At 50.4% G+C, this 14,266-nt stretch overlaps 1 protein-coding gene across 1 annotated transcript in view; it reads left to right on the forward strand.

Moving 5' to 3' along the window:
• Inpp5d (inositol polyphosphate-5-phosphatase D) overlaps window positions 1-2,116 on the forward strand; it is an 87,572-nt gene extending 85,456 nt beyond the window's left edge. Inside the window, exons 28-29 of the mRNA XM_010608744.2 lie at window positions 8-172; window positions 1,241-2,116. Of these exons, the coding sequence (XP_010607046.1) occupies window positions 8-172; window positions 1,241-1,246 (171 nt within the window). The 3' untranslated portion in view covers window positions 1,247-2,116. The remainder of the gene's footprint in view (window positions 1-7; window positions 173-1,240) is intronic.
• Window positions 2,117-14,266: the final 12,150 nt, after the last annotated feature.

The raw sequence follows: 14,266 nt of genomic DNA on the forward strand, positions 1-14,266 counted from the left end.
GAGCCAGCCGCCGACACCCACCCCCGCGCCCCGGCCACCCCTGCCTGCTAAGAGCGCGGCAGTCCTGCAGCTGCAGCACGCCAGGGGCCGGGACTACCGGGACAACTCTGAGCTCCCTCACCATGGCAAGCACCGGCCGGAGGAGGGGCTACTGAGCAGGACGGCCATGCAGGTGAGCCCAGCCCGAGTGCATGTGTGCGTGTGTGAAAGTGTGTACCCATACACATCCTATGAGGAAAAGCTGGAAGGAGGCAGGATTTGAACCCAGGCCCACCTGTGCCTAAGTCCCAGCCCCACCACGTGAGGCCCCAGGGAGCAAGGTGCAATGAAGAAAAGGAGCCTGGCCTTGAACTCTCTGCTGCCCAGACTCAGCCATTCTTCCTCAGCTGCCCAGAGCTGGGATTATAGGCAGTGGCTCTTACCTCATCCTCCTGCCTCATCCTCCCAAGAACTGGATTACAAGCCTGAACCACCCTGGCTGTATATAATATTTAGTATATTATATAGTCATATCATTAACTGCATATAATTCATGTTTATTAGAATAAGGGGCCTGATCAAAGATATGGTGAATGTTGGGGCCAGGGGATTTCGCACAGTGGTGCCACACCTAGCTTGCCAAATGCAAGATCTTGAGTTCGGTCCCTGGTTACCCTCCCCCAAAATGGTGAATTTTAAAAAATGAAATTATTACACTAAAAGACACATCGCCATTAACGTCCCACAAAATATGGCCCCTTGCTTTGAACAAGTGACTTTGTGAGATGTGATCAGAAATATGGTGAATGCCGCTCCACCTGCCATCCAGCAGAAAGGCAGCTCATGAAACACAACACTGTGTCCTCATCCACCTCACTCGCTGGATCTGGCACCGTGTGACTCCTGGCTCTTCCCCAAAGTCTGAATAGCCATGAAAGGGAAATGTTTTAAATCAGTTCAGGACATTGAGGCAGCCAGGTGAGAGCAACTAAAGACACTCAGGAAAGAGGGCTCCAGAGCTGCCTCAGGAAGGTGGTGACAACGAGGATCCAAGTGTGTCTGAAGCAAAAGGGAGAGTTTTGAGGAGGATGAGTAGTGCTGTCTTTCACTGTCGTCAAGCGTTCATCTAGTTTTCGATCCCGCCGCATGTCTGAAGGGGCTCAGAGAGAGTGTGCAGGCTCTCTCCACGCCGCAGGAGGCCGGCAGGGTCCCTGGGCACCCGGTCAGGTGCGTCTCTGACAGCCGTCCGTTTCTCATCCAGCAGTGACGCCCTTGGTGAGCAGCCGGTGACAGGAGCCGGAGGAACAGCAGGAGCCTCGGAAGCCTCCCCCACGACCTCCTTCCTTGCTTCCTGTGCAAAGCTTTGTATTTTGGGGGGGACGGCCTCGCTTCTGGGTGGCCCGCCCAGTGCGGTGGCTGTGCCCTCGGCGGCCGGTGCTGTGTGGGAAGATGCACACCGGAGGGCAGCTGCACCCCTGGGTCCCCAGTGCGGCCTTGGTACTTGGGACCCCGAGGCCTCGTTCCAGTCCTCATTTTGAAGAGGACTGGAGTGCCAACTTGGGAGTGGAGATATAAGTAATAATAATACTGTTAATAATAATAGTGGCCACATGGGCGGAGGAGTAGGCCCGCACGCGCCACGTGCACACTAAGTGCTTTAGGGACATTGTGTGGGAGGACAGCCGAGGCTCCCGGGGAGCAGAGGCTCCCAGCCCCTCCCCCCACATCCCGAGGGTTGAGCAGCAAAGCATTAAGCAGGCTGGGGCCACCGTGAGCAGGATGGTGTTGTCTGTGGGGACAGGGAGGGTGAAGGTGATTTGGGCAGGGGAGCCAGGGCTCTCTAAGCAGAAGTCCCGCCTCAGCCCGGGGTCAGGGCGTCCACATCCCTGCCGGGTCTGCACGCCCGGATCCCACACATACACTGCTCGGGGCAGGCAGCCCCACCAGACCCTGCCACCCACGGGCCAGGCTGGATCTTTGGGTCTCAGGCCCCCTGTCTTTCAGCCCTGTGTCCTTGGTTCCTAGGAGAATAGATTGATTGTTGGTGTCTCTTCTCGTGTTGCTTTTGACCCAGAGCGTGTGAGAGCGAGAAGAGCGAGCACGCACGCCCGCTGCCCTGTCTGTGTGACCAATAAACTGTGCCTTTCTCACTCGGCTCTGGCTTTTTCCCCCTGAAACTGGGAGCCCCAGGCATATTTCTAGGCTGCAGAGTCGCCCCTGGGGGAGGGAAGCTGTTGGGGACTCCGGACGATGGGATCCCATGGTACAGGGTCTGAGGGATGAGGGTAGGTGTCACTCCCTCCATACGGGCACCCTGCGGCCACTCAGTGTGCACAAGTGTCCACCTGCTGTCCTGCAGTGACCACGTTCCTCCTGGCTTTTGTAAGTGTCTGTTGAACCAGGTGCGCGTCTGTAATTCCAACTCTCAGGAGGCTGAGGAAGGAGGGACCCCACCAGTTTGAGGCCAGCCTGGACTACGTAGTGAAATCCTGTCTCAGGAAAACAAAATTAGCATGGATTGATCGAGCTCTAGAGAATCATTACGCACTGACACCTGTCCGGGGCCAGGCTCAGAAGTCAGGGAGCCCAATTCCAGGACTGCCTGCCACCACCTTCAGGGTGCTATGGCCTGGCACTGCCATTCTTGCCTCCTTGGGCTGCTCAGTGACAGCCACAGTGGCGTGTGGCGGTCAGGGCAGGGCTGAGCCCGCCGGAAGCTTGGCTTTTCATCCAAGCAGGTGGAAGCCGCCCCTGCAGGCCAGTGTCCTGATCCCACAGCAGTGAGACCCGAAAGAACAAGGGCCGGGTGGAAGGGAGGTGGAGACACCCAGATCGGGGTGCCAATGCCTGTGGCCCTTGGGACGCCTTTACTTCCCGGCTGCCACCCGCAGGGACAGCAAAGAGCTCAGGTCCTGCCTGCCGCCCTGGCAAGTCCCCCGTAGGAGCGAGCGGAAGGTAGCAGCATGGACTATGCCTGTTGTTCCCTGTCACCCTCGCTCTCAGCTTTCACTCCACCAGAGCGGGCACAGCGCCCTTGTCCCTCGGTCCCCTCCGTCCCACACAGGCTGTGTGAGACAGGGCTGTGCATGGGCAACCGGGGTCCCATGATGCCCACAGCTGGAAACACCACCAAGGAGACTGTTCAGTTCCCTCTGGTCCTCTGCACCTGCCCCAGGGCCCTCAGCAGCCTCCCCAGGTCCTGGCCCACGCTCGCCCTCTCCAGCCCGCCCTAGCCTGCTCCTCTCCTGACCACGCTGGGTCCTCCACACACACAGGGGAATCAGCCATGGCTGCCTCCTGATCACCGACTTTCCCCCCAGGGCTGCCCAGCCCCCAAGATAAATCCATTGCCCACCCTCTCCAGCACTGCAGCCACGGCCGTGTCTAGGAAGCAGATGCTTCCCCATTTGTATGACGACACTAAAGCTGGTTTTTCCACACGGGACTGTGCTGCTGTCATGGGGTTGCTCTCTGATGACAGTGCGCAGCAGCTCCACACCATGCCACGCGGCTGGAGGGTGGCTGCTGCCACTCCACACCCCCAAGGGACAGAGCAGCCATGCCAGCTCCCCCCCACCCCAGTTCCCACTGCTTTTTTGTGCATTTTCCCCCCACTTGACAGGAGGGAAATGGGTGAGTCATTCAGAAAAGCTCTCTCCCACCGCTACCTTCCCTAACCCCAGCCAACCGGGTTCTGTCTTCAGATGGCCCTAAAATAGCTCCTTTCTCTCCGCGAGCGAATTTCCATGGAGACCCAGCAATGGAGAGGCCCAGAAGCTTTCTGCACAGCAGCCAGCTCAGCTCCTGGCCTCCCCTCCAACAGGGAGCCCCTTTGTGGTGCAAATGGCCGTCCCTCCACCACAGACACCCCACTTGGGGAACTCTGCTGTGTGGTCAGGCACGTGGAGTCCAGGTGGAGACAAGTGACATCTTTATTGTGATCTGGCCCATGCTGCTCTGTGCTCAAGCCAGACTCGACCTGGTGTCCGCGCCTTGAGCCTCCACAACCCGATCAGCCACAATCGCGTTCGCAGTGTCTGTGGGGCCAGCGGAGGCCATGAGGCAGGGGTTGTTTGTGGCTCTAAATCAGAATGAAGGTGACTTTCTTGTCCTTAATCTTTTGCAGGTCACTCCGTCTTTTAGAGCCTGTCTTCTTTTCTTTCTTTTCTTTTTCTTTTTTTTCTTTTTGAGACAAGGGCTTTGCCATGTAGCCTGGGCTGGACTCACAGGGATCCCTCCACCTCAGGCACACGGAGCGCTGGGATTGCTGCTGAGCGCCACCGCCCCAGCTTCTGAGCCTCAGTCTTCTTCCTAGTCCGTAAAGTGGAAGTGGAGACCTACTGAGTGGTCCTGCTGGTTTGGGGAACTCCTGTCTGCAAAGCCAAGCTCTCACAGGGTTCCGGGAGAGCAACCCCTCTCCCCTCCCAGAGAACCAGGTAGCCCGAGCTTGCTGCAGATATCCTAAGAGGTGCCTGGGACTCCAGGAATGTCCTTGCCCTGAGGGGCCCTGCCTCTGAGGTGTGGGAGGAGCATGACCCGTCAACTCACCAGAAACCCAGGCGTCCAGGCGCTTCGGAAAACTTTGCCAAAGGGAGCGTTTCTTGGGGCCAGGGAATGGAGGAAGCCATTACAATTAGTTGAAGCCATATGGGTTGGCCGAGGTCACCCTTGTAGGCTGAGGACTAGTTGAGGCTGGGGCACTAGTTAAGGCCAGAAAGACTAATTGAGGTCAGGCGCACTCAGTGGTTTCTCTAGCTGCACAGCTGATCAGCTGACCTGGGGTCAGTGGAGGGAGGGAGGGAGGGAGGGAGGTCCCTGCAGGCACCAGCTGCACCTCACAGGGTGGTCACAGGCCTCTGGGACACGTTGGCAGATCCGGTCACCATGCCGCAGCTTGTGCCCCCGGAGTGTCCACCATCCACCTGTTCTGGGTAAGACTTAGCTTCTGCTTCTCCTCACTTTGGTCACCAAGCCGAGGAAACAGACAGCCAAAGGGGCCCTGGAGCTAACAGTGACTGGCCCACTCCTGCGCCAGCATGGTCAGTCGTGGGGAGAGGCAGGTGAGGTGCTGGGGGTTCAAAAGTGAACAGGCAGCAGGGTGTGGTGACGCACCCCTGGACCCTCAGCTACTGAGGAGGCTGAGGCAGGAGGAGCTACATTCCCAGTGACCCTGGCTTCCAGAAGAGGCAAAAATCCAGGCTGTTGACCAAAGACTGCCACGAATTTCCTTTGGGGTAGCTGAGCAAACATATTACAACTTAGTTGTTTAGTATTCAGGACATTGATTACCACGGACAGGAAGATGCTGGAGTCTGGGGTCCAGCGGCTTCGGTTCAGCCCCAAGCCTTACTGCTGACTGGCAGTATGGCCGCGTTGCCTCAGTGTCTCCATCTGTAAGAAGGAGATAATGATGACACTGTGAAATATGAGTTACAGGAAGCTCCCGACGAGGTCCCAGCGGAACAAACTGAACAGTGGAGTTTGCTCACACAGAGTTTCCAGGACTACAAACTAAAGACTATGCTGTCTGACTCCAAGAAATCAGGAAAGATGGCTGGGCATGGCAGTGCATGTCTGTAATCCCAGCAGCCTGGGAGGCTGAGGCAGGAGGACCCCAACTTCAAGCCTACCCTGGGCAACATAGTGACTTAGTGAGACTCAAAAATAAAAATTAAAAGGGCTGGGGATGTGGTTCAGTGTGGAGCCCCTAGGTTCAGTTCCCAGTACTACGACAAGAGAGAAAAAAAGAAATCAGGAGACAGATAACAGCCACGTATCCTAGACTACTCATTGTAGCCCTGCTGTAATCCTCACAAAAAGGTAACCTGACTTTAACAAATCCGTTATTTTTCTATTGCTGTCTCCCTATCCACACTGTGATTGGAAAGTAACTTTGAAATGTCCAATTGTCTTTTTGCTCTTTGTTTCTGATTTCTTCAGCCTTCTCCAACGTTGAAGCCCACCTCCCACCTCAGCCCCACAGGGCTCTCCTGAGTTATGTGGCCGGATTCTGCTGGATTCCAGAGTCACAAAATAAAGATGATGAAGATCTTCCCACTAGATTGCTGGGACAGCCCTAACCACCTTAGAAGGATTAAAAGACCTACTAATGTAATCTCAGCACTCTGGGAGGCTGAGGCAGGAGGATGGCAGGGTCCAGCCCAGCCTGGGCAACTTTGGGAGACTGTCTCAAAAGAAAAAAAAGGGAGTGGCTAGGGAATGTAGCTCCGTGCAAAGGCCCTGATGCAAACAAGCAACCGAACCAAGTAACCAAATAACCGTGCTAAGGAACCCTGGTGCACACCTAAACCCTCAAAAGCACCCATTGTCAACTGTGTGAAACTCTGAGAAATGAGGTTAGCTCTCACCTAACTTCACGTCCCGCCCTGGTTTAGGTACGCTGCTCCTGAGCCTTCCCCAGGGACTCCTTGCAGCATGACTGCATGGCCTTGGCCAGGTCTGCCCTGCAGGCACAGCTGCGGCTGGGCCAGCGGCAGCAGCAGCACCAGAGAGGGCTGCGACATCCCGCCCCCCTCAACATTGCCTTTGTCTCCTGGGGTGGGGCAGGTGGGGTGTGTAGCCGGATTCCCAGGAAGTAAACAGCTGCCACAGTGCCCTTCTCCTAAGAAAGGGTTGCCATTTGAAGGGGATCAGGCCTGATTTGGACACCACTCTCTCTCTCTCTCTCTCTCTCTCTCTCTCTCTCTCTCTCTCTCTCACACACACACACACACACACACACACACACACACACGCACGCACACAGGCTCAGAGGAAGGAAGCATCCTCCACAAATTTGTAAAATGGATTGTGAGCTCAGGGGATGGGGCTGTCACCAGAATATGTGCAGTATGATAAAATTAAAATGTAAACATTTATTACAGTAAAAGCAACATTGCCATGAAGTCCCCCGAAAATACCCCCTCTACACACACACACACTCACACACTAACCCTAATGCTCGTGACACTGTCTGAAACTGTTCTGGAAGTCTTCTTTTGTGAGTGGCTGCCTCGGTGTTTCGATAAAATAAAAATATCACAGGGAGTCCTCATCCACCTTGTTCACCGAATCTGGCACTGTGAAACTTCTGGCTTTTCTCCAAAGTCAAAAGGACCGTGAAAGATCAACGTACTGAAGCAGTTCGGGAAATAGTGGAGCAACCACAACCGTGCAACTAAAGACACTCACGAAAGAGGACTTGCAGAGCTGCTTCAGAGAGGGGCGAGAATAATGAGCTAAGCATGTTTGAAATGAGGGGGATTTCCGGCAATGTGTCTTTTGCTGTGATAAAAAATTTTCAATATAAACATTCACCCCATATTTTGATACACCATCTACACACACCTTCTTTTTTTTTTTTTTGGTACTGGGGATTGAACTCCGGTCCTTGTGCTTGCGAGGCAGGCAGCGGAACCACTGAGCCAAATCCCCAGCCCTACACGTATCTTCTTAACACACACAACATATATACCTTTGTTCTTCCAATTCTTCTGTCACCTGCCCACCAGAAAATTTTCTGCGACTGACTTTCCTGGACCCCCTGCCTCAGCACTCACCGAAATCCTCCTCGTCCACCCCGTTATTTCCCCATTCGGAGCCCACCTGGCAAGGTTTTGGGGTCGCTTCACAAATGGCACAGCTCTTCAGATATTCTGCTCTACAGCTTTTACTGCCAATTGCAGAGAAAATTGTATGGCAGTAAAAGCTGTATCTCCCCAATGGCTATTGCTGCTAAAGTGTCCCTGTGGGTCCCACTCCTTACTCAAAAATGCTGTGTATTTATTAAGCACTTCCCTCGTGTTAGATGCACAGCATTAGTCATAATGTCATGTATATAACTCTCCCGAAGGAGGATTTTTCTAAAGCTCAGTGGACAAAAATATAGTCTTCATGACACAGCCTTGTTAGAGACAAGCACGAACCTCCTTTAGGCCAGGTTATAAAGCACAAGACTAACTGACTGTACAAGCTTGAACCAGTCATTCGTCCAATGCTGTGTAACAAACTGCCCAAACTCGGCAGTCTAACACAACAGCACATATTTTGTTCGGAAACCTTCAGTTTGGAAAGGAACTGTTAGAACAGCTTGTCTCAGTTTGTTCAGCTCCACTGGGTGTGCCTGAAGGCTGGTGGCTGGGGTATTTTAATCAGTTTTGCCATCGATGAGACTCCACTACTTGACATGCAGAATGTAAAGGAGGAAAGGTTTCTCTTGGCTCACGGTTTCAGGGCATCCAGTCCCTGGTCAGCTGGCTCCAATGCAGGAGCATCATGTGGAAGGGTGTGGAGGAGCAAAGCTGCTTAGTTCACGGCAGCCAGAAGGCAATGCAGGGGAACAGCATCAAAGACCAAGGTTCCAGGGAGCAGAGACAGTCCCCAAGGTCACACCTCCGTGTTCCACCCAGACACAACCAGAGTGTGCTTTACTAATTGTCTAGGTTGCTCCCAAGCTAATCGAGTTAACCCAATTAAGCTCTAGCACTCCACTGGGCCACCTGGAGTTTCACTCATTCACTAGTCTGGCGGGTGCTCAGCTGGGACCTTGGGGGTAGAACTTGGCTGGTACACCTGGATATGATTTTTCCCTGTGACTAGCTGGCTTCCTCACTACGTAGTGCTGGGTTCCGGGGGAAGGCAGGTGGGGGCACAAAGTGGAAGCCACATTGCCTTTTGTGATCTCTAAAGTCACTGAATCATTTTTGCTGATTTTGATATGAAGCACTTTTTATTTTTGGTACCAGGGATCCAACTTGGGTCCTTGCACTTGCAAGGCAGGCAATGGAACCACTGAGCTAAATCCTGGGGCCCAATTTGAAGCACTTTTTAGGGCACAAAAACGAGGCTCCTCTTTTTTTTTCTCAGCTTTAATTGAGTTTATTGGTACATTTTAGGTATACAGTACAGTTACATTCATTGTTGGGATCTTGTACCTCTACATGACAAGTCTTGATTCTCATTTTTTTCCCTTACCCCTGCCCTCCCTTCACCCCCTCCTCCCCTCCCTATCTACAAATACTTTATTTCCATCTTTTCATTATCTTACATTTTTTTCTTTTCCCTTATTACCCTTCCCCTACCCATCCCACCTTCCCTACACCTTTAGCACCTTTCTTCCCATTTCTAAATGTCAGTAATCTTATTAGGATCTTATGTATTATTGCAGATTATTCACACCAGAGAAACTATTCTGTATATACACATGTGTGCCTTATTTATTTCACTTAGGAGTATATCTTCAATATGTATCCATTTTCCTATGAATGAATCTATTTTGTCATTCTTTATGGCTGAGTAATATTCCATTTTATAGAAAAACCACATCTTCTTTATCCAGTTTCCAATGGATGGGCAAATGGGCTGTTTCTGGATACAAGGTGAATACCCAAAAATCAATAGCCTTCTTATACACAAATAACAGACACACAGAGAGAGAAATAAGGAAAAAAATTCCTTTTACAATGGCATCCCAAAAAATGAAGTATCTAGGAATCAATCTAACGAAGCAAAAGACCTCTACAATGAAAACTACAGCACTCTGAAAAAAGAAATTGAAGAGGATATAAAAAAAAGGAAAGATATCCCCTGCTCCTGGGTAGGAAGACTCAACATAGTGAAAATGGCCATACTACCAAAACTTCTATATACATTCAATGCAATGCCAATTGAAATTCCAACACTATATTTCACAGAACTAGAAAAAAGAATCCAAAAATTCATTTGGAACCATAAAAGACCTAGAATAGCAAAAGCCATTTTAGGCAACAGACACATGGCACCAGGTATAACAATTCCCAATTTGATACTATACTACAAAGCCACTGTGATAAAAACAGCATGGTACTGGCAAGGAAACAAGCCTGAGGATCAGTGGAACAGACTGGAAGACACAAAAACAAATCCAGATGTACTCAGCTACCTCATCTTTGACAAAGGAGCTGACCACCCTCAGTGGAGGAAAGATAGCCTCCTTAATAAATGGTGTTGGAAAAACTGGATGTCAACCTGCCACAGATTAAAATTAGACCCTTATCTTTCGCCATGCACTAAATTAAAATCCAAATGGATTAAAGATCTAAATATTAAAACAGAAACATTAAACTTGCTGGAAGGTAAGCTAGGCAGAACTCTGGAAGACATTGGCATAGGAAAGACTTTACGAACAAATCCTCAGTAGCACAGGAACTAGCAGATAGAATCAACAACTGGGATCTCATCTTATTAAAAAGAGGCTCCTCTTTTTGATGCGCAGAATGTCAAATAACTTGCTGTCATATTTCAAAACTTCACAGCTAAGCCAGGTATGGTGGTGCACACCTGTGATCCTAGTACTTTGGGAGGATGAGACAGGACGGTCACAAGTTCCAGCCCAGTCTGGACAATTTAGTAATTCAGCAAGAACTTGATAAAAAATTTTAAAGTCGAGCCAGGCATGGTGGCGCATGCCTATAATCCCAGCACTCGGGAGGCTGAGGCAGGAGGATCTCTGTGAGTTCAAGACCAGCCTGGGCTACATAGTGAATTCCAGGGCAGTCTCAACTACATAATGAGACCCTGTCTCAAAAAACTAAAAAAAAAAAAAAAAAAAAAAAAAAAAAAATTTTTTTTAAGTCAAAAGAGCTGGGAAGTTAGATCAGTGTGAAGGCCCTGGGTTCAATCCCTAGCACTGCAAAAACAAAACAAAAGAACTCCACAGCCTTGAAAAGAAATGCAATTGTAACTGAAAGGTGGTTCTGGTTTTGTTTCACATATTTTTCAGTATTAGGGATCAAACCCAGGGCCTGGCACATACAAGGCAAGCACTCTACCTCTGAGTGACATCCTCAGCCCTTTTGATTTTATTTTGAGACAGGGTCTCACTAAGTTGCCCAGGCTGGACTCGAACTTGGAATCCTCCTTCCTCCACCTCCTGAGTAGCTGAGATAACAGATGTGCACCACCATGACTGGCAACAACCGAAAGTCTTCTTTACGGGCAGTAGTGAGAGGAAAACCACGCAGAATAGTGCACAGAAAGTTTTCTCTTTGTAATTCAGTTGCCCATTCTTCTCCCAGAGAACAGCAGGCCCACACTTGCATCCACACTGCTGCTCTTCTCTCCCCATCCCTCCCCGCCTCCTCCCTGTGCTCTGCTCTGGCTCATGTCATCCCTGTTTCATCAAGTTAAATGTAGACTTTGCTTCTTCCTTTTCTCATTTCTACCAATTCTATCTATGGAACCCACAAAAGAAGGAGGTTTAGGAAAGTGGAAGGGGGTAGGTTGTCCTTTAATATTCTTAGTGTGTGTGTATGCATGTGTATACATTTGTATATTTGAGAACAAACAGTCATTTTAACTGGGTGGTTATATCTGTGAGACAGTCCCATAACGTGGATAGACATCACATCTCTGCACATAACCCATGAAGAGCAGGGACACACCTGGAGGTGATGATTAGAAGGTGGTAATGAAGAGTCCAGCTACCAAAGTGCAGGCAGAGTCAGGAGACCCAGCCAGGGACTCAGCGGCAGCAGGAAGCATCACCCACAGATACGTGTGAGGACGAGAGCTGGTGCCCAGAAAGATCTGCAACCATACCAGAAGCCAGGGCCGGGAACTTAGCTCAGTGGCACTGCACCTGGCTCGCACGGGCAAGGGCCTGAGATTGATCCCAGGTACAAAAAAAAAAAGAAGACGCTATGAGCACGAGGGAGGCAGGAAAGTTGGGGGTTCAAGTTCAGCCTCTCTCCTCGCCCTTGCTAGCTCTTCCCATCATTCAGAATCCAGGGGGCAGGGGGAGCCCAGAGGGGGATGCTATCCTTAGGGTCACCCTGCAGCGCAGCCCAGAGCACACTGGCGAGGGCAGAGAACGGATCGGGGAAGGGGGCACTGTGCGCTTGTTACAAAAGTGAGCAATTATCACCTTTGATTGCAACTCTCTCGTCCTAAGTGTACACTGAGCGGATGGGGGGCGCCAGTGTCCAAACAGTTAAGAAAACTAGACAGTGACAGCAACTGGCACGACAGTCATTCTTAATTACACAGCTAACAAAGTGGGATTCCTGGCATGCGCTACCCCAAAGTCATTTATATTTGGCTTGGAAAGCAGAATGGTTTTTATAACAGATTTTTCTAATTATGTTTTGCTTATGTTAATATGAAGATTTTATTCCCCAAGTAAATACCACCTGATCGCAAAGCAGGATGGCCCAGAAGTACACTGAGTGCCAGGTGGAAGCCAGACTGGGATTTCACAATTCGCTGCCGTCGCTGCTAAAGAATGCTTTGCATTTGTTGTGTGGGGGCTGCTCTCTCCAGCTCATGTGTAAAAGCATTAAGTGCAGCTACTCCTTCTTCTATGGATCTGTGCTGGCTCTGGATTCCTTAAAAATAATAACACTCAGACTTGGCTCTGCAAAGACACCATTTGGGGAACTAAAATGCAGATTCCCGGGACCTGCCAGAATGATCTGTTCTGCCACTCATAGGGGAGTGAGGAAGAGGCCAGTTACCCCCTCTGGCTCTCATTTGTGGGAAGAGGGATCGATGCAGCCGGGAGTCACTGGGAAGCTCAGCGGTGACAAGTGACAAGCGAAGCCCCGTCAACACGCAGTGGCTCTCGCCATCTGTGCCCAGACCTTCCCCGACGGAGCCTTTCCCAAGGGGACGGGGCGCTGACAGCTTGTGCACAGCACCTGTAAGGTGAACCGAAGCCTCCTGGTAGCTCCCGGGCTGCCTGAGATGCTGCAGCTCGTAGATTTGCTGTTTCTCAGCCTTCCTCTTTCCTTGTTTCCACTCATGAAATTCTTATTCATCCCACAGCATATGGACGACAGGTTTTCTCTTTTACCCATTCTCTCTCGCCGTTGGCACTCTACCACTTGACAATATGGTGTTAACAAAAAATATTAAAGCTAGCTGTCTTAAATTTTTGGTTCCTGTTCGTAACGTTGCATAATGAAAAGGAAAATCTTTCCCACAGTCCCAGTGGTGCAGAAACATTCAGAAATGACTCTAAATATAGCTTTCCAGATGACAGAGAGGTTGTTTTATGTCACTCTGTGATTTCTCTTTCACAGCATGTTCTATTTGTTGGAAAAAAATTTTTTTAATGAAGTCAGAATGCTAAATTTAAAGGAGCCCTTGCTCCGTGTTCCATTATAGAGTACATTTTGTTGCCAGTTAATTTGCTGGGCCTCTTGGCATCGGGCCCTAACAAGCAAAGCAAAAGCAGACCTCGTAATGCACCTGTCCTGATTATGTCAGGTTCCAACCTCCTTCACATGTCTCTCCTCGTGGTTTATTTATCTGACATCCGGAGAATGTGTATGAAGAGTGTTTCTGATTGTTCCTCTTAAATCACCCTAATTAGAGATGAGTATGCAATAATATGTGACTTCAGCCTTTTGTATAATATAATTACCAATCCTAGATGACATAAAAAGCTTCCAAATAGCACTGGAATGCTGACTGTTGTGGAGAATAACTCTTAACTACAACCTGCTCTAAGCAACTTGTAAACACTTGCTTATGATTTAGGTACAGAGTCTATAGTAACCTGTTAGTGTCTATAAGATCAAATGCAGAGCAGGACTTGGTGGTGCACTCTTGTCTCGGGAGGATGAGTTTGAGGTCAGCCTGGGCTACACAGAATTCAAGGCCAGCCTGGGCTGCGTGGCAGGACCCTGTCTTAAAACACAAACAAAAAATCTAATGCAGTGACTTTGCTTGTCAAATTTCAGTATTGCCTGAGAGCCCACTAAAAATGCCCGCTCTGGGGCCATTCCGAGTCAGAGAATTTGACTGGGGTAGAGTGGAGGAGCTGGGTGAAATGTCAGGTAATGGTGAAACAGCTGGCTCCTCCTCCTCCAGTTTTCCAGAGGTGCATTCTTCCTCCCTCACCTGGAAGCAGGCAGGGTTGCATTTCCAAGACTCAGTACTGTTCTTCCCGCCCTGGCTTCTCCTGGGTTGGCTCTAAGACAATTTAATCAGGAGTAAGATAAATGCCCTCGAACCCAGCAGGCTACTCTCTCCGGGACAGCACCGAGGCTCAGATAGTGGGTGACAGAGACCTTTGGGCTGAGGCAGAAGCACCTTCTATCCCCTGTCTTCCTGACCCTCACTGCTCAGTACGGTGGATACTGTGCATACTTTAGAGAGGAAGAAGCAGCCGGGTGTGGTGGTGCACGCCTGTAATCCCAGCACTCAGGAGGCTGAGGCAGGAGGATCGCTGTGAGTTCGAGACCAACCTGGGCTACATAGTGAGTTCCAGTTCAGTCTCAACTACATAGTGAGACCCTGTCTCAAA

The sequence above is a fragment of the Fukomys damarensis genome, unplaced genomic scaffold (assembly GCF_012274545.1).
Source record: "Fukomys damarensis isolate Sample0158 unplaced genomic scaffold, DMR_v1.0_HiC HiC_scaffold_16, whole genome shotgun sequence".
Taxonomy (NCBI): Eukaryota; Metazoa; Chordata; class Mammalia; order Rodentia; family Bathyergidae; genus Fukomys; species Fukomys damarensis.